General features: G+C 53.2%; 1 protein-coding gene across 3 annotated transcripts; it reads right to left on the bottom strand.

Annotated features, from left to right (window-relative positions):
- Window positions 1–4,012: 4,012 nt before the first annotated feature.
- Window positions 4,013–25,048, bottom strand: RSPO1 (R-spondin 1). 3 transcript variants are annotated; one of them, XM_063177492.1, is made up of 7 exons: window positions 24,778–25,048; window positions 24,443–24,562; window positions 13,011–13,387; window positions 9,968–10,159; window positions 8,212–8,361; window positions 7,837–8,025; window positions 4,013–7,238 (listed from the first exon to the last, which is right to left on the bottom strand). In XM_063177492.1, exons 3-7 carry the CDS (start codon window positions 13,102–13,104, stop codon window positions 7,087–7,089), a joined length of 777 nt encoding a protein of 258 aa, XP_063033562.1. In that variant the 5' UTR covers window positions 13,105–13,387; window positions 24,443–24,562; window positions 24,778–25,048; the 3' UTR covers window positions 4,013–7,086. The 3 variants fall into 3 exon arrangements, with proteins under 3 accessions (XP_063033562.1, XP_063033561.1, XP_063033563.1); XM_063177491.1 differs by having other exon boundaries at window positions 24,443–25,048; XM_063177493.1 differs by lacking the exons at window positions 24,443–24,562; window positions 24,778–25,048 and adding an exon at window positions 23,121–23,197.
- Window positions 25,049–27,895: the final 2,847 nt, after the last annotated feature.

Genomic DNA, 27,895 nt, shown 5'->3' with positions numbered 1-27,895 from the left:
GAGGGCACTGGGACAGCCATAGGGACACTGGGGCTACTCATGGGACACTGGGACAGCCAGAGGGGCCCTGGCACTGCCAGAGGGGCACTTGGACAGCCAGAGGGACAGTGGGGTGGCTGTTGTGACACTGGGGCTGCTGGTGGGACACTGGAGCAGCCAGAGGGACACTGGGGCAGTCAGGAGGACACTGGGGCTCCTAAAGGGGCACTGGGACTGCTTGTGTGACACTGGGACAGCCAGAGGGACCCTGGGGCTGCCAGAGGGGCACTTGTACAGCCAGAGGGGCACTGGGGCTACTGGTGTGACACTGGTACAGCCAGAGGCGTCCTGGGCCAGTCAGAAGGACATTGGGGCTGCCAGAGGGGCACTGGGGCTGCTGGTGTGACACTGGGGCTGCCAGAGGGACACTGGGACATCCAGAGGGGCCCTGGGGCTGCCAGAGGAGCACTTGGACAGCCACAGGGACACTGGGGTGGCTGATGTGACGCTGGGGCTGCTGGTGGGACACTGACACTGCTAAAGGGACATTGGGACAGCCAGAGGGGCAGTGGGACAGCCACAGGGACACTGGGGTGGCTGATGTGACGCTGGGGATGCTGATAGGACACTAGGGCTGCCAGAGGGGCACTGAGACTGCTGGTGTGACACTGGAGTGGCTGGTGGGGCACTGGGGCTGCTAAAGGGGCACTGGGACAACCAGGGGGACAGTGGGGCTGCCAGAGGGGCATTGAAGCAGCCAGAGGGGCACTGGGACTGCTGGTGTGACACTGGGACAGCCAGAGGGACACCAGGACAGTCAGAGGGACACTGCTGTAGCAGGGACTCGAGCACCAGGCCGTGCTGCTGGGTGTTTACAGGCACACAGGGCTGCTCTTTCTGGGTTACTGGCAAAGAATTTCAGAAATCAGCAATAACAACGCTGCGTGTTTTCATGTGCGAGTAAAGAACTGCGTGGATGGTGCATTACCAGAGCAAATCTGTGCAAGGTCTGTGTCCAGAGCCCACATCCCTGTCACTGCCAGATGTAACAGCAATTTGAAATCCCCTCACCTAGGGGAAATGAACAAAGCTGAGCTGAAACTGTGTTAATTGATAGCAGAGCTTGGGCTGGGGCCAAGCTCAGCACCTTGGGGAATACTTGCCCAAAACACAGCTCTGGCCCATCCTTCCCAAACACTTATTAGCAGCACAGCAATGTCCTTCTGGTGCTGCTAATGCTCCTTTAAGCCCAGAACAATAACAGAGCTGCTGGGATTTTGTTCTCCTAATGATTTTCAGCGTTTTGCTGTGAGGTGCAGAGTCCCTGCTGCACAAGGGAGCCACGATGAGTCAGGCCTTGGGACATGTTTTGTAAGACTGAGTCTGGACTTGGAGGCTGTTTGGCTTAAGCCTCCACGTTCTGGTTTTTCTCTTTAATAGAATTATCTGTGCCTTGGGCATTGAAAAAGTACACATTGATGTGGCTATAAAAAAAAATCAATTCCAAATTGTAGATAATTGTTTAAGCTATCAGACTCGAGGCTCATGGAGAAGAGTTTTCCCGGGACAAGTGTGTTTTCTATTAGAGTCGATATCAATCTGTCAGAAGAGCCTTTTGATTTTCAACATTTTAGACTAAATAGTTGAGTAATACTTTTGCTCTGCTCTCCCCAACTCTTTCTTCCTTTCCCTAAAGAAAACTCCCTCTTTATTGTTAGCAAGACATCTTGGGGAGCAGCCAGAAAGTCGCCGTCTCTTTCTGTGAGGGAACAGACCCAGCCAGCTTTGGGCAGGAGGTTGTGGCAGGGAGAGCTTGGCTTGGGGATGCCCTGGAGTTGGCTGCTGAATTCCCAGGTTGGAAGTGTTGGTGGGACCCTTTACCAGCCATTGGGGTGGGCTGCAAGCCTGGATTTTGTGTCATAAGATCCTGCTGATAATGTGTGGGACCTGCTTTTAAACTGGCACCTTGCTGTGGCTCTTTCCTCACCCTCACAGATCCCCTGACCCAAATTCCAGCAAGGGGCCAGCAGTTGGTGTTGAACTTGCAGCATCCCTGAGGCTGCAGCTGCTTGTGTATCTGATAACGTGCAAGTCAGATATTTTGCTCCACTAAACTGATGTTTTGTTGTTCCATGACTCACAGCTTTTCCTTTGCTGTTGATGATTTCCCTCTATTTCAAGCTTTGGCTTCTTCTCATTCTGTCCTGGCCAGGACAACAAGGTCACAGATCCATGTCTCTCTCCTCTGCTATGTGGCCTCAGCTCCTCTGCCTGACCAGGGCTGAAATGAAAGAATTTTGAGTTTTATGTGGCCTCATCTTTGTCAAATCCCAGTTAATGTGGTTACATGATGCCATCAGAATGACTCATTCCCATAATTACATATGTTCTGAGGGGTTATTCCCATTGTATTATTAAAAACTAGTGATGTTGGATTTTTGGCAGGGCTTGTCTTCCTCGTATGATCTACAGATTTTGTCAATTAACTGAAGGAAAAGTAGATTTCCAAGAGTTCAGAACAAGACCAGACTTGCTCTCAGAGCCCTTTTTCAGTGTGGTATTGAGCTCCTCTGTTTCATTAACAGGACAAAGCAGCCTCAGCCATCTCCCTTACAGCAGCAGTTCCTTGCAGAGCACAAGTGGATTTTGTAGCTCCTCTTCAAAATCAGACAGAAGATCAGAATCAGAAGTTTATCACCACAGCAGCTTTTTCCCAGCTCAGTTCCTCAGGCTTGGCTTCCCAGGGATACAGCAGCAGGAGCAGGAGGGCTCCTGGGCAAAAGGTTCCAGGTGTGACAGCAAAGACAAAGTGATCCTGGATTGTTGCTTTGAATATGGAGTTCCCAAAATGGTGACTGAAGGAGGAAAAACTGAAGTCAAGAAAAAGGCAGAGAGGTGTAAGAGAGCTTTGAAAGCCAGGAAAAGTAACTTCTGGGCTCCTCTGTGGCCCTGTCAGTGCTCTAAACCAGCATTTCACCTCAGGCTGGAAATTACAATATACCACCTACCTGGCTGCCTCTCTCTTCCTGTTCTTCAAAAATCCTGGAAATTCCAGCAAGCAGCTCCAGCCAAACTTTGGTTTGGCATTCAGTTGGGTGTGATGTATTACTGAGTATATAAATGCCATCAGGGTGATTTATTGATGGTGGCTAATTAAATACTCTGGTATTTCTGTACTTTTAATATAGATTTTTAAAATGTGATGCCTATCATGTCTGTCTGTGAAGTCTATTGACTTCATAAAATTTGTAAATATATATCTGAATTATCCCTTTTAGTGTTCTCAGACAATGTAATCCAAACCATAGTTTTAGAGATAACCTTTTTCTCACTATCCTACTTTGTTTCCTTTAATCAAAGCTAAGATTTCTCCTGAGTGAGAAATCACTTAAACATAAACATGGGCTAAGGAGTATATATACATTACCTCCACCTCTCTGGGGGTGGAAAGTCAGTGAATTACTGTATGAGGAGTGTGTGTGCACACAGTTCATTGACTGTAGATGATGAAAAATACAGATTTATATTACTCAGAGAGGGTTAAGAATGTGATAGAAACCAACGTTTCTTCTTCTTTCATCTTCTTTAGGTTCCAAATCTCAGCAAATAAGAGAGAAATGAAACAATTCCAAACCCACAACTGCAAGTTGCCCATTATTTTTCCCCCCATGGCATGGGATGCATTGCTCAAAATCTGAGGAGACAGACTGGAAACCATCCTGCAGATTCTGAGTTAATGGAATTCTGTCCAGCAATTAACACCAGGGAAAATGAAGTTGTTCCCTGTGCAGTGGAGCTCCTGACAAACCATGTCTGTCTGTCTGTCTGTGCATCCAGGAGCTGCTGCTCCAGTCCAGCACCAAGTTGGTCAAAGCAGAGTGGGAATAGGTGCAGGAGCTGGAGCAGTGACATTCCCATCCATGATCCATGATCCATGTGGTCCTTTGGCTCTCAGGAGAGGCTCCTGTATCTGTGGACATTTTTGATCAGTTGGGTTTGACTCCAGTTTTGGTGAATAAACAAATGAAGCTGGTTCAGCAAACCCATTTATTGATTTATTTGTTTAAAGACATGTATTTTACAGTGATGCCAAGGAGACAACACCACAACAGGGTCATTTAGTGCATGGAAAGAGAGCGTTCACATGTGTGTGAGTTGAGGTGACATCACCCAGCTAAGGACATCTCAGCTTGGACTGGGGAGCTCATGCTGTGCAGTTCATGCTGGTCAAAGGCAAAATGTTCCTAAATTCATAACTGAACCAGCTCTCTGGAAGTGGGAATAAGCACAATTCTTGAGCTGACTCAAAAAAAAAAAAAAAAAAAAGAAAATAAATTGGATTTATTTTTTAATATTTTTTCTCCTAATTGTTCTAAAACAATTTCATTTTAAAATCACCCCTACTGAAAAATCTTGGATATTCTTAATATTCATCTTAAACTTCCTGTTGCCTTTGTCCCTTTTTCTTCCCATTTTGCTCTGAAAAAAGGAAGAAAGTAGGGGAAAGGCTACAACAGAAAGAAGTTTGTCAGATTTTCTAATAATCCCTAGAGTTCTCTAAAATAGGTTCTGTTGATTTATTACATGCAGTTTAGTTTTGAAATAGTTGTGCTAATAGTGCCAGGAGTTACTGTAGGGAATCAGGTCATTACCAGAGCCTCAAGTAGGAAACTTTCCTAATGCATTTTCTTTTCCTTAATCCTCACTGAGAGCTCGCTGGGGACGTGGCTCCAGGAGGGAGCTGAGCTTCACCAGTGGGTGCTGCTAAAACTGGAAGGGAAAATGGTTCTGCTGACAAGCAAAAATACTTCTCTCACAGGCTAGAAAATAGAGCAAGGTTGGATCATTGAGCTGGGAAGCTTTCAGAAATCATATGAACATGATCCATAAACAACTTAAAGGATGACTTTTAAGAACCTCTTTCTCCCCCCTGCTTGGTATGCTGGTCGTTTATCATTGTGCTGAAATGGAATCCCCTTTCAAAGATGGAACAGCTTCTTGTTTACTTAAACACAAAGTGGACGAGAGGCTGAAAGGTTTTTCTGCCAGCAGAGCAGTCAGGGAGAGCTTGGTACAGCTCTGGAGCCCAAACAATGTGCAGCCTCCATGTCCTGCCCCGAGCCAAGCCAGCCCTGGGGTGCCTGGCTGGAGGGAATTGGGGTGTTCTGGCCAGAGCTGAGTCCTCAGTGAGCACCAGGAGAGAACCAGGGCTGGGGGTGTGGGCAGGTGACCCTCAGAGGGACAGGAGCTCTCTCCTGCACACCTGTTGGCTCCAAACCACAGAGCAGAGATGGGATGGAAGCAGTACAGCCAAGATTGGATTCACCAGGGTTAGTCTGGGTGAGTTTCCCCTGCCCCTCTGGTGCTATGGAAGCAGTAGGGCCAAGATTGGATTCACCAGGGTTAGTCTGGGTGAGTTTCCCCTGCCCCTCTGGTGCTATGGAAGCAGCAGGGCCAAGATTGGATTCACCAGGGTTAGTCTGGGTGAGTTTCCCCTGCCCCTCTGGTGCTATGGAAGCAGTAGGGCCAAGATTGGATTCACCAGGGTTAGTCTGGGTGAGTTTCCCCTGCCCCTCTGGTGCTATGGAAGCAGCAGGGCCAAGATTGGATTCACCAGGGTTAGTCTGGGTGAGTTTCCCCTAGCCCTTGCCCTACCAGGGGAGTGGAGCTCCAGCAGCATGTCCCTGATCCACCCTGAGAGCCATGGCACATCCTTGGGAGCAGAGAGCTTCTGCTGAACTCTAGAGAAATGAAATGTGTCTCTATGTATTTATACACAGAGAAATCACATTTTAAAACCCCAGGGCAGTGAAGAGGAGCCCCTCTGTGACCCTGCCCTGAGCAGAGCAGGCAGCAAAGCCACGCAGGGCTCACCAGTCCTTGTCCCAGTTCCTCTGCTCAGCTGGCAGCTCTGGCAGAGCAGGAGAATCCAGGGAATTCCAGCACACAGGTAGTTTCTACCCAATTCAATTTTTTTTTTTTTCTCTCCTGCAGGACCTGAGCTGTGCCTTCCCCTCCCTCCTGCCTCCCTCCTGCCACACACTGGGGTGGCACCAGCTATCCCCAGCCCCGGATTGTCCCACAGCTGGGACTGGCTGAGCAGAGTCCCAGTGTGCTTTTCTGCACATAGGACTTCCATTGATTTCTACAGGAATTGTGTGTGTATGGAACAAGTGCAGAATGTGTAATGGAAAGCTGCAGTGCAGATAAAAAGGAGGTAAAAAAATGCACATGTATGGATCCACTGCCCATGGGTGCTGGAGCAGACCCCAGTCACAGTCTGTATGCATTCAAAAAAAAATGTTTCAGCAACCTGTGGTTTGTTGGAACCTCTCATTTTCTCAGTCTGCTGTGTGTTAAGTGGATCCTTCAGTGGGGAGCTCCTCGGGGCTCAGGTCCCTCTTGCAGGATGGCTGATTTGTGCTGGCAGCATTTCCTGGGATTTTCTTAAAGCTTTGGTGAGTTTCCCTTCCACAAGTGAGTCTCTGTCCTGTGGGACACCAGCCTCCATAGGGGCCAAGGTATGAACCACACACTCAGGAAGCTGGTTGTCATTTTGATTTTGGGTTTTGTTTTTTTTTTTTAATTTGAAATAATTCTTTGAAGCAGATTCAGGGCAGATGCCACTGACCTCTTACCACAAACATGTATTTGCAATGATAAAGTCATACAGCTTAAAACACGAAATAAGGGGTGAGGGAAGAGAAAGAGGCCCCTGCTGTGTGTGTCTGGGGGGTTCAGTCTCATCCCCTGGCTGAGTGGGGCTGTGTGCTTGGGCTCCATTTGAGGCCTTGATTATGAAATCAATCCCGTGTCTGGGTCCTTCAGTGGCTCATGCTCCACCTCTCCTCCCTGCAGTGTCCCCACAGAGCCCTGGGGACGCTGTGGCTTTGCTCCCACTCCTCAGCAGCATTCTCCCACTGCCCTGGGCAGGGTGTGTGTGTGCAGCCTCCTTCAGGGTGTGTGTGTGGCCTCTGTCAGTCCGTGGGTCAGTCTGGAGTATATGTCTGTCTCTGGACACGTTACATGGTGTAGCAGTGCTCTGTTCAATAAAGCTTTCATATACATAGCAGCAATGGAGTCTTGCCATCCATGACACGCTGCCAGCTACTGGGCAGGGCTGGCGGCCGTCGCGGGCACTGTGGCCCCTCTCTGTTTGTTCTTCCTCTTCTTGGTGCCAGACTTTGTGTCTTTGGTGTCTTTCCTATTTCTGTTCCCATTATCTTGCTTTCCTTGCTCTTCCTTTTTCTTCCTTTTCCCTGCAGTAAAGCAAAGGGGCAGCGTGAGGTGGAGTGGGGGGAACAGATCGGTGCTGTCCCCTTCACCCTGTCCCCCTGGTTAATTCCTGTGCATTTAATCCCTGCTCAGAGCCCTTTCCCCTCAGAACACTCAGCACAGCTGCAATCCTTGTCCATTCTGTAGCAAGATAACCAAACCACCATTCATCCTGAAGACTCTAATTCCTGGCAAAAACAGATCAGTTCTGGTAGAGAAGGCAACTCCTATCACGACAGCACACAGGCATGCACCCCTGGCTGCTCTCTGGCCAGGGAAGAAACTAAAATGGGGGGGGGTTTTGGCATGGGTTGGACTGGATCTTGAAGGTCTCTTCCATCCTTGCCATTCTGTGAATTCTGTAAAATAGGTGAAACCTGTGGCACACAACAAGCTGTGCCAAGCTGGGAGCTGAGCCCCCTCCACCTGCAGCTCCTCCAGGTGCCATCCCATCCCCATCCCCTGCCCTTCAGGGGAGCCAGGAGCTGCACAGCACATTGTGACACTGTTCAATTGGCTGACTGCCTGTCCCTGAGCTCCCTGGGGTGAGGGCAGGGATGGGAGCCCCCCAGCTCTGCTCACCTTCGGGGCACTGGCTCTTCTGCACCGTGCAGCGCCGCACCTCCGTGGTGGCCGGGCACAGGGACACGTCCCCAGAGGGCGCCTGCAGGATCCGCCGGGTCCGGTCCTCATTGCCCTTCTTGAAGCCACAGAGCTTCCTTTTCTTGGAGCAGGGGCCCCACGGACCCCACTCACTCATTTCACATTGTGCTGCAGAGAACGAGAGAGCCCAGCTGTAACTCCTGCTCCAGGCCATCCCGGAGCCCACCTCTCCCCCATCTTAGGCTGCAAGGGAGTCTGTGTTTCCCCAGCAGGTTCCTAAGTCCCTGAGCACCCCTTTGAGTCTGTGTTTCCCCAGCAGGTTCCTAAATCCCCTGAGCACCCCTGGCTGCTTACCAGGACTGCTGCACTCCATGGTGCCGTTGGCAGCAGCGTAGCCTTCGGGGCACGTCACGTAACATCTCCCTTTGTGCAAATACAAACCTTCCTTACATTTTGTGCAAAAGTTTCGACTGAAACACGACTCACAGTTCTCAATTTTGCATTCTGGAGGAGGAAAAATATAATAATAATAAAAAAAAATCACCAAAGCCATCATGTAGTTTGATGTGAGCAGAAGGGTCAAGAAGCTCCACACTGCCAAGCCAGGGGGCTCACAGCAGCCAGGGCTCTGAACATCCTGTGCCACTCAGGAGTGAGTTTTCTTTGCCCCATTCCCTGTGCAGGACAGCCCTGTGCTGCAGCTCTCACAGCCACTGCCAGGCCAGGATCAGGCAGGGTGGGAAGGTTTTGGGCTGGGGTTCAGCTGAGCATGGTCAGCCAAAGGGGAGGGTGCAAAGGACACAGCCCTGGCTCCAGCTGCAGCTGCAGGACAGGCTGCATGGAAAGGGAGCTGCATGGAAAGCTGGCTGTGAGGGTGCTGTGCATGGACCTGTCAGGGCACTGATCCCAGGTCTCATGTCCAGCTCTTTCTGATGCTCTGGCTACAGGACTCAAGTCAGGGATTTCACTCAGAGCTGCCTGAGTCTGGTGAGCAGTAGGGCAGGAAAAGAGGCACTGAGTGCCTGAAAGGATCTCCCTCCTCACAAAGGCTGCCAGTCTGGCAACCCACGTAACAAAACTGCCCAGAGGTCCTGCAAGATCCCACATCCACAGCCTGTGCAGTGCTGAGCTGGGCTGTTCTCAGGCTGTCATGCTCAGCCCTGCCCCACCCCTTCCCCAGAGCCACAGTGTTGTGCTGTGATTTCAGGGTTTACCCCAGAACCTCGGGTCCCTCCCCTGATAATTCCCTCCCAGGTGTGTCAGTTCCCTCTCCTTTCCCCTCCCAGCACTGTCTGTCAGTCCTGGCATTCCAGAAGGCATCGAGTGATTGGCAGATCCAAAGGATGCCCTCTACCCCTGGGGGGACATTGGGCCATCCAGGTGTCCTTTGTCCCTTTGTCCCTCCCCTCCTGTCCCTGCATGGTGGCTCCCTGTCCCTTCCCTGCCCCTCTCCCCGGGTTCAAAGGAGCAGCAACCACGGGCTCAGGGAGTTCTGCTGGAGCTGGTGCTGCATTCAGAGGCCTGTGGGCCAGAATAAAGCTCTGCATCCAAACCCTCCATCAGAACTGACTCCTTTCCTTCACCAGCGCCTTAAAGCTTCTCTGCCAGAGGGAAACCTGAGGAGCAGCCCCTGTTATGGGGGGAAGCTCCATCCCAGCACCACCAGAGCTCCTGCAGGCCTGGACTTGTCCCCACGGGCCCAGCTGCAGCACCCAGCCAGCCCAAAGTGTCTGTGGGATGAAACACCACACACCCAGCCAGCCCAAAGTGTCTGTGGGGTGAAACACCACACACCCAGCCAGCCCAAAGTGTCTGTGGGGTGAAACACCACACACCCAACCAGCCCAAGGTGTCTGTGGGGTGAAACACCACACACCCAGCCAGCCCAAAGTGTCTGTGGGGTGAAACACCACACACCCAGCCGGCCAAAAGTGTCTGTGGGGTGAAACACCACACAGGCCCACAGGCCTCTGAACCAAATAGTGCCACTGTTTGGTTCAGCAGCAAGGCCAGACAAGCTCAGGAACGTCCTGTCCAGCAATATTGGTAATTATTCCAATACCACAGCAGCCCCTGCCCTGCCCACAGCCTCCCCCAGCCCCACACTCACTGATGCACTTGTTCATGTCCGTGTTGCGAAGGCCGAAGTAGCCCAGGGGACAGGAGGGCAGGCAAATCCCGATCTGCCGGATGTCGTTGCGCTCCAGGAGGATGAAGAGTTTGGGGGAGCACCTCAGGCACCCGTTGAACTCGGAGCACAGGTCACAGCCCCTGGCACAGCCCTGGCTCAGCTCCGTGCTGACTGCAAGAGCAGCAGAGGGGCCCTGGTTAGTGCTGGGCTCTGCAGCACCAACTGTGCCCACAAACCACTGGCACCGGTGGCAGGGAGGGCAGGAATGGGGGCACAGCAAGGGTCCTGCAGCACTGGTGCACTGGTGAGGGATGCCACAGAGTCAGAGATGTGCTAAGGACAGGCACAAGAGTCACAACATGGCTGTGCTGAGGAGCAGGACCCTGAAACAGCCACCAGTGGTGCCTAGGGCCTGGCACTGTCCATTCCAGCCCTGGAACAGCCAGAGCTGTGCCCAGAGACCCAGCACTACCCTGAAACACCCACAGTTGTGCTTAGAGACCCAGCACTACCCTGAAACATCCACAGTTGTGCCCAGGGACCCAGCACTGCCCATCCCAGCTCTGAAACAGCCCCAGCTGTGCCCAGGGAGCCACCCCAGCCCTGAAAAACCCACGAACTCTGCCCAGTACCCAGCACTGCCCACCCCAGCCCTGAAATACCCACCAGCTCTGCCCAGTACCCAGCACTGCCCACCCCAGCCCTGAAACAGCCCCAGCTGTGCCCAGGACCCAGCACTGTCCACCCCAGCCCTGAAACAGCCACCCAAGGACCCAGCACTGTCCACCCCAGCCCTCTGCCTCCCATCCCTGGGGCCCATTGGGGCACACACTAACATGGGCATGGCCCAAGGGGTCCAGCCCCTCCTGCTGCCTGCCCTGCAGTGCCTCCATGCCCAGGAGCAGAGTTCATGGCTCTGGAGCAAAACTGTTCCATTAATTCCATCCCGGGCTGGATCTCACCCTGACCCTGCCTACGTTAAATTCTCTCTGGCAGTCAGGAGGTGTCACTGCCCCCAAAATAGAGATGTGTTCTCAGCTCCTACATTCAGTCCAAGAAAAATACTCAATCCCATGTCTTGAGAGTTTTCTGCTTTCAATTATCATATAAAATGCTGCTTGTTTTGAAACCAATCGCATTCTTTGCAGACTAGAATGCAGGTTATTTTTATTAGTTTATTATGCAAGCCATGTCCTTGTTTATAGAAAAGCTGTGTATTTAAAAGATGTATTCTTTTAAATACCATGTTTACTACACTTCAAAAGCAAGCACAGAGCAGCACAGTGCTCAAGTGCCAGGACTAGAGGTGAGAGAGCTGCTCTGTCCCCCTGCCATGACCCAAGAGCTGCCCTGTCCCCCTGCCATGGTCCAAGAACTGCTCTGTCCCCTCACCATGACCCAAGAGCTGCTCTGTCCCCCTGCCATGACCCAAGAGCTGCCCTGTCCCCCTGCCATGGTCCAAGAACTGCTCTGTCCCCTCACCATGACCCAAGAGCTGCTCTGTCCCACTGCCATGACCGAAGAGCTGCTCTGTCCCCTCACCATGACCCAAGAGCTGCCCTGTCCCTCTGTCCTGACCCAAGAGCTGCTCTGTCCCCCTTCCATGACCCAAGAGCTGCTCTGTCCCCTCACCATGACCCAAGAGCTGCCCTGTCCCTCTGTCCTGACCCAAGAACTGCTCTGTCTCCCTGCCATGACCTGGCAGCCCCCACTGCCTGTCCCAGCCCATTTTCCAGGCCTGTGGCTGATCAGCCTTGGGAAAAGCCACCAAAGGCAGGGAGGTCCTCAGCCCCCAGCTGCCAGGAGGGTCCCCTGGTCTGGATTGGGACCCCCAGGGATCAGCCCCATCCCTCCTGCAGCGCTGGGCTCCGGTGCCAAGCTCTGTCTCCATGGCAAAGGTATAAACTGGGCTCCCTCTGGGAATTGCCCTTTATAGAATTAGCCATGATGTCAGGTTTTCCTTGTTCTCCCAGGGCTCGGCAGTCCCAGTTTTAATATAAAATCAATTTTCTATAATTTAATTTAAACCAGTTTTAATGTAAAACAGCTCTAGCATGAGCTTACATAAAGGAGGGCAGTTGGCTGCTCTGGTGCCAATTCTGCCCTGCACGAGCCCCTCCAGGGACCCTCTGGGCTGGAGGCAGAACCGACCCCCCCATGGCCTCAGGGATGTTGGGAAGGATGAAAGTTTGACAAGAAAGTCTCACAGATATGTGTGCTTGGCAAAAAGATTTTTAAATGTAGAATCTGAAGAAGGAATAGAGATGGAAGCAAGTTTTGATATAGAAGAAAAGAATTGCTGAGCCAGTCTTACTGGATAACCAAGGAGGCAAAGGGTGTGTTAGTTAGAAGGGGTTTTATGGCTTAGAGCAAAGGATAAATCCACCCCAAACAAGATGATGTTTTTACCAAGCAGAAAGCACAGGCAGAAAAAATTGCCAATGTTGCAAGTAGAAAAATGGTCTCAGAATTTTCTACTGCAAGAAAACTGAAAACCAACTTCTAGCTTAAACTGTAATGTACTGACTTTAGTGATTGGAGAACAGTAACATGAATATGGTAATTACAGTAGTTATGATAGGCTATAGATAAAAGTTAAGGTATAGATTGGTTCTGCTGTATTGAGATGCTCAGCAAAGAAAAGTATAGGATTGTGACCAAGAGAAAAGTGTATAATGCATTGTAAACTAAAGAAAATTATAGAATGCACTGTAACCAAAACCAAAGGGTCACCAGGCCTGCCTGCAGCTGGAGCTGACAGCTGTGGGCACAGGCTCTGTCACCCACAACCCTGGACTGCTGTAACCTCTTGAATACAATAAATTGCATTTTGGAGAGCAGCCTGGAGTCCTACATCTCTCATTTCAGCTCTTACATCAGGGGACAGGTCAGGGCACATGGTGAGAGGGATTTGGGGATCTCTGCAGGCTCTTGGGGCACCACAGGCCCTGCCCAGCCCTGTGTGCTGTAAACACACTCACACCATGAGAAGAAGTAGAGAAGAAAAGCATTTCATACATACTTCGTCTTTGCCTCTTGCCCTTCACCACCTTGCTGCTGCCTGTTGGATCCATGGAGCTCAGAAAAACCACCACCACAAGCAGTCCAAGCTGCATAGTAACTCTCCAGAGCTGCAGCCCCTCCGTGCTGGGGTAGCTGGGGGAGCGTGCTCCACAGCTGGGGGCTCTGCTGCCCCTAAATCCTCAGAGCTGAGAGTCTGTGCACAGAGCCAGGGCTGGCACCATATCCACGAGCTGCAGCAGCAGCAGGCAGCTCAGGTAGCAGGGAACATGGCTCTGCCTTCATCCCTGTCAGCAGGGCAGGAGCTCGGCCCCAGCGCTGTCCAGGGCTCAGCTGTGGGTGTTAGGGGCTCACAGTGTCCAGGGGTGCTGGCAAGAACTGCAAAAGAAGAGGAGAAATGGGTTAATTTGACAGACAGCAGCACTCCCACAACGGCTGGGGGTGAGCACAAGGGTGTGGGGTGCACTGGGAGTGCTGGCAGGGAGTGGTGTGGGGAGAAGTGTGCTCCAGCCTCATCCATGAGTCCCTGATACAGAATCCCAGAATCCCAGAATCACTGAATCACAGTCACAGAATCCCAGAATCCCAGAATCCCAGAATCACTGAATCACAGAGTCACAGAATCCCAGAATCGCAGAATCACAGAATCCCAGAATCACAGGATCACTGAATCCCAGAATCCCAGGATCACTGAATCACGGAATCACAGAGTCACAGAATCACTGAATCACTGAATCCCAGGATCACTGAATCAGAATCCCAGAATCCCAGAATCACAGGATCACTGAATCCCAGAATCACTGAATCCCAGGTTCACTGAATCACTGAATCAGAATCCCAGAATCCCAGAATCCCAGAATCCCAGAATCCCAGAATCACAGAATCACTGAATTCCAGAATCACTGAATCCCAGAACCTCTGAATCACAGAATCACAGAGTCACAGTATCACAGAATAATGGGGTTGGAAGAGACCTCTAAGATGACTGAGTCCAACCTATGCCCTAACACCTCAACCAGACTATAGCACCCAGTGCCATGTCCAGTCCTTTTTTAAACACATCCAGAGATGATGATTCTCCCTGGGAAGAGCATCCCAGTGCTTTATTATCCTTCCAGTGAAAAACTTAGTCCTAATATCCAACCTATCTCTTCCCTGACATATCTTGAGACTAGTAACCAGTTTGAAAGCTCAGTGCATCTTTGCCATCTGCCAATGCTGCAAACAGTAGTTATGGCTGGAACTTGTTTAAAACAGAGCCAGAGCCCTGGGCTGCCCTCCCCGAGAGGCAGATGGCTGCAGTGGGTGCCAGGCACACAAGATGTTTCCCATCAAGGGGGCACCTCTGGGGCTGGTAGTCAAGCCAGCCTGCAGTCCCCAGCCAGCCTGGTGTGTCTGGGGACGGGGTGGGATCCTCTGCCCACAACTGCTGCCTTTCTGCTCGCAGGGAATTTCCAAACCTCCCGTCTCCCGTTCATCCCCCGAGGCGCAGGGCAGGGTCAGCGCTGCCTGCGCAGGGCTGGGAGCAGCAGCTGCTCTGCCCTGGGCTCACTGGCACAGACAGCCTGCTGTGGGGCAGAGAGACTGGCACAGGCCAGAGAGACTGGTGTGGGGCAAAGAGAGCCTGGTGTGGGGCAGGGACAGCTTGGTGTGGGGCAGAGAGACTGGCGTGGGGCAGAGAGACTGGCGTGGGGCAGGGACAGCCTGGTGTGGGGCAGAGAGACTGGCACAGGGCAGAGAGACTGGCGTGGGGCAGAGAGAGCCTGGTGTGGGGCAGGGACAGCTTGGTGTGGGGCAGAGAGACTGGCGTGGGGCAGGGACAGCCTGGTGTGGGGCAGGGACAGCCTGGTGTGGGGCAAAGAGAGAGCCTGGTGTGGGGCAGAGAGCCCAACATGGGGCAGAGAGCCTGGTGTGGGGCAGAGAGCCCAACATGGGGCAGAGAGCCTGGCATGGAGCAGAGAATCCAACGTGGGGCAGAGAAGCCATCATGGGGCAGCAAGCCCAGCATAGGGCAGAGAACCCAACGTGGGGCATAGAACCCAGTGCAGGGCACTGAGCCCAGGTGTGAGTGCCACACTGCCCTCCCCAAGCCATGGCACAGAGTGGCCCAGTGTGCTGGCAGCACAGAGTGATGGGATGGCAGCACCAGCAGCACAGGCTGGCACCAAACCAACAGCTCTGAGTGAAATTCAGGAGAGAGAAGGAAAGCCCAGCTGCCAGCCAAGACTCCACATCCTTTCCTGAGAGTGCCCAAAGCCTTGCTCAGCTGGCTCCTGACATTTCCCCTGTACTTTCCAAGTGTTTTTCCCTATGCCTGGTATGAAGGAAGGACAAGTTCCACGCTGCACCAAGAGCTCTGGCACTGCCAAGCCAGCCCCACTCCTCTCTGCAGCTGGCAAAGCCCTGCCAACGGCAGACATTGTGCTGGAATGGAGGCGACAACATCTGCTCTGTGAAGTCAAACGGAACAGAAAATTGTTTTAATCCCTCTCTAATAACTGCGCAATCACCGATGCCCCAAACAACGGCTGGCGACAGCGCTGGAAGTGAGCCTGGACCCTGCCTGGGATGGTCCCCATGGGGCTGTCCCCTCCCTGCCCACCCTGCCTGGGGGACCTGCTGAGGGCCACTGGCACAGCACCCCCTGCCCCAGCCCAGCTGAGGGGGATTATGGCCTCCAGGTGTGGCCATAACCCCTCTGGAGCAGAGCATCTGAGGGAGGGGCTGCCCCAGCAGCGTTGGGCTGCTGTCACCTGGGTATTGCTGAGCCTTGTGGCACAAACACTCCTGGCTCTCACCTGGGCCACTGTCTCCCCACCCTGGTGGCTCTGAACTTTTCCCTGTCCCCCTACCCTGGTGGCTCTGAACTTTTCATTGTGTGACCTGGGTATTGCTGAGCCTTGTGGCAGCTGGTGGCACAAACACTCCTGGCACTCACCTGTGCCATCACCACTGTCCCCCCACTGTGGTGGCTCTGAACCTTTCCCTGTCCCCTTCCCTGATGGCTCTGAACTTTTCATTCTGCCCTGTCCTTGTGGCTCTGACCTTTTCACTTTCCCCCCATCCTGGTGGCTCTGAACCTTTCCCTGTCCCCTCACTCTGGTGGCTCTGAACTTTTCATTCTCTCCTGTCCTGGTGGCTCTGAACTTTTCACTGTCCCCTCAGCCTGATGGCTCTGAACCCTTCCCTGTCCCCTGTCCTGGTGGCTCTGAACTTTTCCCTGTCCCCTGCCCTGGTGGCTCTGAACTTTTCACCATGTGACCCAGGTATTGCTGAGCCTTGTGGCAGCCCATGGCGCAAACACTCTTGGCACTCACCTGTGCCATCACCACTGTCCCCCCTACCGTGGTGGCTCTGAACTTTTCACTGTCCCCTCAGCCTGATGGCTCTGAACCCTTCCCTGTCCCCTGTCCTGGTGGCTCTGAACTTTTCCCTGTCCCCTGGCCCTGGTGGCTCTGAACTTTTCCCTGTCCCCCTCTCCTGATGACTCTGAACTTTTCACTGTCCCCCCATCTTGGTGGCTCTGAACTTTTCACTGTCCCCCCATCTTGGTGGCTCTGAACTTTTCCTTGTCCCCCCACCCTGGTGGCTCTGAACCTTTCACTGTCCCCCTGTCCTGGTGGCTCTGAAATTTCCCTGTCCCCTCACCCTGGTGGCTCTGAAATTTCCCTGTCCCCTCACCCTGGTGGCTCTGAACATTTCCCTGTCCCCTGTCCTGGTGGCTCTGAATTTTCCCCGTGTCCCTCTGTCCCTGCCAGGGCAGGAGCCCAGCTCTCACCATGTGCTTGTCATTACAGCCCACGGCTCCTCCGCAGGATTTTCAAATAAATAATTAGTCACTTGTGTAAACACCGACTTGTTCTGCACTTCCAAGCCTGTTTGCTGCAAGCTGCTTTATAAACACTGTCAAGTGCTCCAGCTGGGCTGGTGCAGTGTTCAGGGAGCTGAGCACAGGGGATCCCCGCAGCTCCTCTGCACTTGGGAGGCAGCAGGGGCAGTGAGGTCCCTTGGACAGGTGCTGTGGGACAGTCCCCATGCCCAGCACGGCCACTTGTGGGGATGGCATCAGTGCAGCACAGCCCAGAGTGTCCCCAAGGAGCCACTCCGTGTTTAATTCCACCGTGTTTACACAACACTCCCAGCGTGGGGACAGCCCCCAGCGTGGGGACAGCAGCAGGGATGGATGTGCTGAGGGAGCCAACACAGCCCCATGTGCCAAGAGCCAGCGTGAAACTCGTGGACCCCATTGCTGAGGGCAGCCAGGGCAGGAAGTGCCACAGAAACCTTGAGATTGCAGCACAAACCAAGCGAGCACACACTTCTGTCGCAGACATCTTTTATGAAAAAACCTTTCTTTAGGATTTTTTTTCTCCTGAGAAGCTGAGAGGCCTCAGGAACAAAATGTAAACAATGGTTATCTGCTGCTGTGGAATGCAACAGGTGGATCTTTGATTGGCCCATGTTGGATGTTTGTAATTAATGGCAAATCAAAGTGAGCTGGCTTGGACAGAGTCTGAGCCACAAACCTTTGTTATCATTCTTTCTTTTTCTATTCTTAGCTGGCCTTCTGATTAAATCATTTCTTCTAGTCTTTTAGTATAGTTTGAATATAATATATATCATAAAATAATAAATCAGCCTTCTGAGACATGGAGTCAGATCCTTGTCTCTTCCCTCATCATAAGACCCCTGTGAACACCATCACACACTTCTCCCTCCTGGTTTCCTCATTTTCTAGCCCAAAAGGAGCCTGGGCTTGGCCACAGCTGCTGCCTCAGCGCTGAAGGGCACTGTAGGTGCTGTCTTGGCAGGTCACACAGAACCCACAGGTGTCCCAATCCCCCCACGAGCACTGGGGGTCTGTGGGGAGCTGGCTGGCTGGGCTGCCTTCCCCACCCTCCCTGCAGGACACGAGTTATGGTTCCTTCTGTTACTGCAGCCATCAGTCAAGCTCAGGTTGCTACAAGCAATTTCCAGTCTAAACATTCGCAGGATTTATGCCATTATCCAATCTACAGGAAGAATTTGGGGTAACCTGAATTGTTCTGAGTTCATTTATGGAGAGACCTGGCCCCTGGATGTGAGATGGCACTAAGCCTTGTTTGCAATTCAATCAGGATAAATTGGTCCTTGGGAGCTGCAATACAAACCAGAAAATGTAAACCATGCAGATAATTTGCCATTAGTCCTCCTCCACACAAGGTGAGAAAGACCAACATTATATCCCCAGGATATTTGAGACCTAATCCACAATAACTAAATTGCTGATATATTGCCTCTTGCTGAACCTACCAGGGATCCCAAATGTAAACAGGCTCTCCAAAGGTTTACTGAGCCTTGCAGAGAAGGACCAGATGCTGGAGGCAGGACAGACCTGGTTAGAGCAGGAATGAACCCCTGGGAGCTGCCAGCAGCCCAGCTGTGAGCTGGGGAATTTGGGTTTGCAGGAGCTGCATGGAGAATTTGAATTTCCTCTGTGTGAATGTGCTCAGAGTGGCTTCATGCAGGAGGAGTCAGGGTTTTGCAGGGGTTGTTTGGTCCCACATCTCCCAGTCCTACACCAGGGGACAGGACTCCCCACCCTGAGGCCTCCTAGGCCCAGGACACACCATCCCAAAAACTCCAACACCCAGGACACACCACTCTGAGGCCTCTAACATCCAGGACACATCACCCCAAAGCCTCCAACACTCAGGACACACCATCCTGAGGGCTCCCAGCCCAGGAGACACCACCCCAAAGCCTTTATCCCCAAGACTCAGCACCCTGAGGCCTCCAACACCCAGGACACACCACCCTGAGGGCTCCCAGCCCCAGGATACACCACCCTGAGGGCTCCCAGCCCCACACATCACCCCAAAACCTTCAACACCCAGCACACACCACCCCAAATCCTCCCAGCACCAGGACACACCACCCCAAAGCCTCCAACACCCAGGACACACCACTGTGAGGCCTCCAACACCAGGCACACACCATCCCAAAACCTCCAACACCCAGGACACACCACCCCAAATCCTCCCAGCCTAGGACACACCACCCCAAGGCCTTCAACACCCAGCACACACCACCCCAAAGCCTCCAAGCCCCAGAACACACCACCCCAAAGCCTCCTAGCCCCAGGGCAGACCCCAGCTCTGGAAGGTTGTGGGTGGCAGCAGCAGCTCCATGCTGCTCACTCCCCAGCCTGCCTTTGTGGAGCTTTCAACAGGCCCCTCAACCACCAGAGATGGCAGCTGGTTATCCCTGGTTATCCCTGGTTATCCCTGGTTATCCCTGTTCCACAGCACCCAGAGATGTGCCCTGGTGCTCCCTGAGTCCTCTCCCTGCTATGCCTGTGCCCTGTGCCCTGTTCCCTGCACTGGTGCCCCCATGGCAGAGCTCCCTGCCTGCTCCACCAGCCCCACCATGGCAGGGAAGGGCTGAAGGAGCAGCTTTGGGGCCTCATTCTCTTTGTCCACCAGCAGGGCTGATGCTGCAGGAGCAGCTCTGTGAGTCCCCCTCAGGGAAAGTCCACCAGCAGGGTTGATGCTCCAGGAGCAGCTCTGTGAATCCCTCAGGGAAAGTCCACCAGCAGGGCTGATGCTCCAGGAGCAGCTCTGTGAGTCCCTGTGCAGTGCAAGGTCCCACCAGGCCTGGCTCAGCCATCCCAGCTGCCACAGGGTGTCTCACGTGCCTCTGGCAAGCGGCGCATGCACAGGCACAGGCAGAGCCACTTTGTTCTGTTTAGTCTTTGAAGCAATAAAAGAGGGCTGCATTAAGTCCAATTTCCGAACCAGAAGGTCCTCATTTGATATCAGATCCCAGCGCCAAGTCCTGCAAAATCCCCAACCCATAAACTTCACTGAAAAAATAAAAATAAAAATAATAGAAGCCTGATCTGGCAGCAGAGCTATCCACAGCATTGCTGAAGTCTGACTTCCTCCAGCAGATCCTACACTGCATTCCCTGTGCTGTGACACTGAGGAGGGGCTGCTGCTTGTGCTCCAAAAAAGCCCACCCCAATGATTTGTTCCAAAAATAAAACTTTACACATTAGCTAAAAAAACTTTGCAAGATAAGTCTATATGTGTTATAATTATATGGATTAAATTATATAATTATATTAGTAGTAATACCTTGCATCATTCAGCGTGTGCGACAGATGATGAACAAAACTATCAAAAAAGTTTTTATCATACAAAAAACCCCATAAACTTCACTGAAAAAAATTAATAAAAGCCCAAGTGCCCAATAAGTGCCCCACGGTAAAATAAAAGCCCAATAAGTGCCCCACAGTAAAATAAAAGCCCAATAAGTGCCCCAATTGCATTGCCCCTGCCCTGCATTTCCAGAGCTTTTGGCAGTGTCCAGGGTGTTCCTGAATCTGCAGAGCTCTTGGCCATGCTCAGGGCATCTGCAGAGTTTTTGGCTTTGCTCAGGGCATCCCTGCCCTGCATCTCCCCAAGCTCCAAAAATAAAAGCCCAATAAGCGCCGCACAGTAGCTGCTCCAAAAAAATCCATCCCAATGATTTGTTCCAAAAATAGAACTTTAAAAAAACTTTGCAAGTCTATGTGTGTTAAGTGTTTTAGTAATTATATTAGTAGTAATACCTTGCATACTTCAGTGTATGCAACAGATGATGAACAAAACTATCATACCAAAAACCCATAAACTTCACTGAAAAAAAAAAATAAAAGCCCAATCTGGCAGCTTTGGGCTGCCCCACAGTAGCTGCTCCAAAACAACCCCAGTGCCACAGGCCTCCCTCCAGGAGCAGAGAGCTCCAGCCCTGTAAAACATCAGGAAATGTTTTACAGGGGGATTCCCGTGGCCCTCATGCCAGCACACAGGCTGCTCTGCACAAGGAGAGCCCTGAGGCAGGCAGGCTGCAGGATCTGTGCCTGCTGCTCCTCCCCAGAACCAGAGCAGCAGCTGGAGCTGCACTGGGATCACCCTGGCGGGCACAGCTCTGTGTTTGGGGTCTGATTGCAGTGATAGGATGAGCAAACTTGTGTGTGTTGGGTCCAGCAGGCACAGCTCTGTGTTTGGGGTCTGACTGCAGTCATGGGATGGGAACAGCAAATCTGTGTTGGGTCCAGCAGGCACAGCTCTGTGTTTGGGATCTGACTGCAGTAAAAGGAGCAGGAAACCTGTGTGTGTTGGGTACAGCTCTGTGTTTGGGGTCTGACTGCAGTAAAAGGAGCAGGAAACCTGTGTGTGTTGGGTACAGCTCTGTGTTTGGGGTCTGGCTGCAGCTGTGGGAGCAGCAAGCCTGCACACGGTGGCACAGCCAGATGGGCTTGGCAGTGCTCAGAGCATCCCTGCCCTGCATCTGCAGAGTTCTTGGCATCACTGCCCTGCATTTCCAGAGCTTTTGGCTGTGCTCAGGGCATCCCTGCATCTGCAGAGCTCTTGGCTGAGCTCAGGGCATCCCTGCCCTGCATTTCCAGAGCTTTTGGCAGTGTCCAGGGTGTCCCTGAATCTGCAGAGCTCTTGGCCATGCTCAGGGCATCTGCAGAGTTTTTGGCTGTGCTCAGGGCATCCCTGCCCTGCATCTCCACAGCTTTTGCCATGCCCAGGGCATCCCTGTATTTCCAGAGCTCTTGGCTGTGCTCAGGGCATCCCTGCCCCGCATTTCCAAAGCTTTTGGCCATGCTCAGGCCATCTGCAGAGTTTTTGGTTGTGCTCAGAGCATCGTTGCCCTGCACTTCCAGAACTTTTAGTCGAGCTCAGGGCATCCCTGCCCTGCTTTTCCAGACCCTTTGGCAGCGCTCAGGGTATCCCTGCATCTGCAGAGCTTTTGGCATCACTGCCCTGTATCTGCAGAGCTTTTGGCAGTGTCCAGGGTATACTTGAATCTGCAGAGCTTTTGACTGTGCTCAGGGCATCCCTGCCCTGCATTTCCAGAGCTTTTGGCATCACTGCCTTGCATCTGCAGAGCTTTTGACTGTGCTCAGGGCATCCCTGCCCTGCATTTCCAGAACTTTTGGCATCACTGCCCTGCATCTGTAGAGCTTTTGGCAGTGTCCAGGGTATCCCTGAATCTGCAGAGCTTTAGGCTGTGCTCAGGGCATCCTGCCCTGCATTTCCAGAGCTTTTGGCATCACTGCCCTGCTTTTCCAGAGGCCTTGGCCGTGCTCATGGCATCCCTGCCCTGCATTCCCGAGCGGGTCCCGGCTCCTCCCTGCCGCGTCCCTCAGGGTGGTGCTGCTGCTCTCGCAGCAGCCGCGCAGGGCCGGGGGAGCTGATCCAGCTCGATCCTTTATTCCAGGGTGGTTTCCAGGCGTGTTGCAGCACTGGCATTGCTGCCATCCTCCCACCCATTCTGCACAGCCCTGGCCCCACAGCGGGGTGAGGGATGGAGTCAGGGGTTCACCCACTCTGGGGTCACCAACAGGGCTCAGACAGAAATCACTGTGCGTGGAAAATCCTCCAAAAAGAGGCAAAATCACTCCAAATAGAGAACCCTCCAGGCAGAGGTTTCACTGCATTCAGTCCCTGGCAGATCTCAGCACAGCCCTGGCCACCCCAGCGCTGTCAGCACTGTCCCAAGCTCACAGACCTTCAGGTGGTGGATTTTTTTGTGTGGGTATTGCTGACCCCTGCACAGCAGAGTGGAGGCTCCACTCATGCACACATGGACTAGGAAAGAAAGACTCAAAAAACTGGAAAAAGGAAGTCAAATGAAAGCTGGGGGATTTTGGCAGACATCAGAGTGACAAGGGAGCTCAGAAGAAGATAATTTATGTTTCCAGAGTCATGTCATCCCCTTTGTCTGCCTGGATTATTTCCTGTATTACCCTATTTTAATGCCTTTCACTGTAAGTGCCTCATTAAACCCAAACCCCACCGTTCAGGGGACCACACATGCCTGAGACTGTAAAACACTCCAATCCAGTGACCCCCGGCCACATCTCACAGCTCCTGGCTCCATCAGCACCGAGGCTGAATCCACCCTGACCCTTGGGGAGCTGAGTCCCAGCCAGGCTGCAGGGACCCTCACTGAATCCAGCAGCACTTCCCTGCACGTCAGCACCAGCTCACACCACTCTAATTACTGCCATCATACCCACTATTAATTATCTCCCCCCGGATCCCCCATTCCAGCTGCACAGAGCTGTACTTACCCCATGCCCCCATGGGTGCCTGGCAGCAGCCTTGCCTTAGGGCTGAGCCAGCAGCAAATTCCTGCTCATCCTCCCATTGCCCCCGTGCCTGGCACCAGGGGGAGGGCAGAGGGCACAGCTGGAGCCACAGCTGGAACAGAACCAGTCTGGAGCTCCAGGCAGCTGATCGACACCCCAGCTCTGTCCCTGTCCCCAGTTTGGGATGGTAATACAGTGCCAGGGGACACAGAGAGCAGCCCAGCTCTGTCCCCCTGTCCTTGTCCCCAGTGCTAGGGGACACAGAGAGCAGCCCAGCTCTGTCCCTCTGTCCCCAGCCCAGGATGCTAACACGGTGCCAGGGCACACGGAGATCAGCCCAGCTCTGTCCCTCTGTTCCTGTGTCCCTGTCCCCAACCCAGATGCTAACACAGTACCAGGGCACACAGAGCTCAGCCCAGCTCTGTCCCTCTGTCCCTGTGTCCCGCTGTCCCTCTGTCCCCAGCCCGGAGGGTACCAGGGCACACACAGAGCTCAGCCCAGCTCTGTCCCTCTGTCCCTCTGTCCCTGTCCCCAGCCCAGATGCTAACACAGTACCAGGGCACACAGAGCTCAGCCCAGCTCTGTCCCTCTGTCCCTGTGTCCCTGTGTCCCCAGCCCGGACGGTGCCAGGGCGCACACAGAGCTCAGCCCAGCTCTGTCCCTGTGTCCCTGTGTCCCTCTGTCCCCAGCCCGGAGGATACCAGGGCACACACAGAGCTCAGCCCAGCTCTGTCCCTGTGTCCCTCTGTCCCTCTGTCCCTGTCCCCAGCCCGGACGGTGCCAGGGCACACACAGAGCTCAGCCCAGCTCTGTCCCTCTGTCCCTCTGTCCCTGTGTCCCTGTGTCCCTCTGTCCCCAGCCCGGACGGTGCCAGGGCACACACAGAGCTCAGCCCAGCTCTGTCCCTGTGTCCCTCTGTCCCTCTGTCCCTCTGTCCCTCTGTCCCTCTGTCCCCAGCCCGGAGGATACCAGGGCACACACAGAGCTCAGCCCAGCTCTGTCCCTCTGTCCCTCTGTCCCTCTGTCCCTCTGTCCCTGTCCCCAGCCCGGACGGTGCCAGGGCACACACAGAGCCGCAGCCGCTCGGGGGAAGGGAGAGGAGGGAAGGAGGGAAGGAGGGAGGGAGGAAGGGGATCCCACAGATGGTGCTGTGATCCCGCTCCGCTCTCATTGTCTGCGCTCATTATCCACGTTGCACAAGGCGAGCCCGCGGGCAGATGCTGACACGGCTCTCGGGCTCTTCATTAGCAGCCCCGCGTTGCAAAAGCTCCATCCGCACAAACATGCATGCTTGAAGCCCTTACCTTCAGCTTGTCACTCCCTCATCCCTGCGGGAAAGACTCTACTGCGTTCTCAGCTTTAAAACGCTACAAGAACAACTACAAAATTCCTCAGTTCCTCCAGAGAAAGTTACGCGCACGTTTCTGTCAAAAAAAGAACGAAAAATAGATTCATGGCGAGTCCATGGAGAAGCCGGGTGCGGGTGGAAGTTTTGGTGGCTCGGTTTTTGAAGCAGGTTCCTGAGGGGGTCCCGGGTTAGGCACAGAGGAACAAAACCCTCCTGCGATGTGCGGGATCCCAGCTCGGGCTGCCTCCTGCTCCCTCAGCCCACGCTGCAAAGCAGAAAGTTCGTGATCACCTCAGAGCAATTTGCACGTCCATAAATGCTGCTCTCAATCCGCAGACTCCATCCCATCCACCAGCCAGGAGGCTTTTTTATTATTATTATTATTACTATTCTTATTATTATTACTATTACCAGAGTAATAGTACAGCTTTGTAAAGGCATCCAGTGCAAACTCCTGCATGAGGGAATTCCACCCCACTGGTACCACCTCCTCAGACAATATCCAGCCAAAATATTGTGTGGCTGTTGCAAAACCCGGACTGGAGCTCCACAAAGGACCTTCCAGAGCCAGCAGGGTCTCAGTGAATTACTGCAGAGTGACACACCATCCAGTTGTCTTTGTAGTCTTTTTTTTTTTTTTTTTTAATTTATGACAGCTAATTCCGAGTTATTACTAACATTTCAGTGGTAAGTGGCGTATGAAGTCATCAGCTGTCACAACTGCATCTGTTAATAAACATGTCAGATATTAAAAGCAGCTTATTATCCTCTGGAGGGGGGGAAGGCATGAAGGCAAAGAGCTCAGAGCTTGGTTGTCTTTCCACTGCTGAGGAAACACTCCTGCTCAGGGGAGCAGCATGGGACTGCCTGGGCTATCTGCCCTCAACACCCCTGAGCAGCCTGGGAGCTCTGCTCCAGTGCTCTCAGCTCCCTGTGCCTCCTCCAGCAGGGTGAGCACAAGGCAGAGCCTGCTCTGGCCAGGGGACAGGGGATGTCAGTGCTCAGGCACTTTCCCTGAGCCCCACCATGGCTGCTGGGGTGAGCAAATCCTGCACAGGGGCTCAGGGATGGTGTCTGAGCCCCACCATACCTACTGGGGTGAGCAGATCCTGCACAGGGAACACCTGAGCCCCACCATGGCTGCTGGGGTGAGCAGATCAGCACAGGAGTGAGCAGATCCTGCACAGGGCCTCAGAGACCTTCGCTGAGCCCCACCATGCCTGCTGGGATGGGCAGATCCTGCACAGGGGCTCAGGGAAGGTGTCTGAGCCCCACTGTGCCTGCTGGGGTGAGCAGATCCTGCTCAGATGTTCCCTGGAACCCCACTGTGCCTACTGGGGTAAGCAGATCCTGCACAGGGTCTCAGGCACCTTCCCTGAGCCCCACCATGGCTGTTGGGGGGAGCAGATCCTGCTCAGGGTTCTCAGGCACCTTCCTTGAGCCTCACCATGGCTGCTGGGGTGAGCAGATCAGCACAGGGACTCGGGAACCTTCCCTGAGCCCCATCATGCCTGATGGGGTGAGCAGATCTGGCACCTGAGCCCCACCATGGCTGCTGGGGTGAGCAGATCCTGCTCAGAGGCTCAGGGAAGGTGTCTGGGCCCCACTGTGCCTGCTGGGGTGAGCAGATCATCACAGGAACTCAGGAACCTTCCCTGAGCTCCACCACTCCTGCTGGGGTGGGCAGATCCTACTCAGGTGTTCCTTGAGCCCCACCATAGCTTCTGGGGTGACAGATCCTTCTCAGGGACATTCTCAGGAACCTTCCCTGAGCCCCACCACACCTGCTGGGGTGAGCAGATCGTGCTCAGGGGCTCAGGTGTCCCCAGGAGCCCTGGCCAGTGCTCCTGTACAAGCCCCAGTGCTCCTGTACAAGCCCCAGTGCTCCTGTACAAGCCCCAGTGCTCCTGTACAAGCCACACAGAGGAGCTGGTGGCCACCAGCCCCCCGAGGGCCATGGGTGACCCTCATCCCTGGTTCTGTGCTGCTCAGAGCCCTGGTGCCCTGCAGAGCCGTGCCAGGGCTGTGTGCCCAGCTGCCCAGCAGCCCCTGGGACCCTGGCAGTGTCCCGGGGAGGCTCCCCAAGCTGGCAGGGCTCTGAGCTGGCAGCCACGGGGCACAGGCTCTTCCAAAGGGTGTGAGGAGCCCTGGGGAGGCTCCTGGAGCCCTCCTGGGTGCCCTGCTTGGCCAGGGCAGTTCCCCTTCAATGCTCTGCTGGCCAGGAGCCCCCACTGCAGGGAGGTCCCTGAGAGCTGCTGGCATCAGCCCCGGAGTGCTCAGTGCCTCAGGATGGACCTGGCAGCCCTGAGGCAGAGGAGGGCAGGGGCGTGGGCACAGAACAGGGCACCAAGACCCAGAGATCCTCATCAATTCCTCACACAGAGCTCTGTGAGCACTAAGGTCCAAAACAACCCAAACTCAGGCAGGAGGGGACACTCACCCTCCCTGCAGCTTTCCCTTTGTGCTGTGCGTGTTAGTGCTCATGCACAGGGATGTTTTATTCATCCTGAGCTCTCCTTGGCACCTCATTAAATGGTTTCCTATTTGTAAATGATGTCCCTGAGACCTTTGCTGTCCCACAGGAGGGTGATGAATTTGTGCTGCTTGTTGGCAGCTGCTGAGCAGTCACTGCTGCAAGTCTCCACATCCAAGACCTTTTTTTATTTATATTTAGAACTTTTTTTTTAAACTTTCTATTGTAGGAAATTCTCAAGTGCCATCAAATGTTGTCAGGGACAACGTCACTCCATTGACTGGATGAGTGAAAAATCTAATGAACCCAAAATCTGTATTTTGTATTAAAAAAAAATCTGATGAACCCAAAATCTGTATGATGAGTACAGAACCCAAAATCTGCATGATGAGTAAAAAATCTGATGAACCCAATGTGTATTTCATGCACATTGAGCAGCTAAACCTCCTTTCTGATACTGGAGTGGTGCAGGCTTAGCTGACAGCTGTAGATCAAGTTTCCAAGTGAGAAATAAACCCAAATTTTATGATATAAAAATAAAATAAACCTGGCAGTGCTGACAACCCCAGATGCAGCAGCAGGGCTAGAGCACAGCAGTGGGGCTGGCTGGAGGCAAAGGGACACACTCACAGCTCCAGAGGTGTCATTGCAGACATATCTGCAATTTTAGTGTAAATCACACCAAAACCTGCTCAATAAACCAAGTCCTGCATTTCCTCCCCCTCTGACAGGAGCTCATTTGCAGCTTTGGTTTTATTTAGCTAATGGCTCTTGAGGCTGATCCTAAATTAATCCCAAACAGGTTGTTTCTCTCCAGTACAAAAGGACATGAAATCCCCTGTTTTAGCAGGATAAGATGCCAAACTGCTCCAGATGGAAAGCAGAGGGTTCCTTGACACTCACAGCAGATTCTCCAGGCTCCTCTGGCTGGGACAT

Source organism: Melospiza melodia, chromosome 27, assembly GCF_035770615.1.
Source record: "Melospiza melodia melodia isolate bMelMel2 chromosome 27, bMelMel2.pri, whole genome shotgun sequence".
Classification (NCBI taxonomy): domain Eukaryota; kingdom Metazoa; phylum Chordata; class Aves; order Passeriformes; family Passerellidae; genus Melospiza; species Melospiza melodia.
The sequence above is the reverse complement of the archived record's forward strand: the minus strand, read 5'-3'. Positions and strand labels throughout refer to the sequence as shown.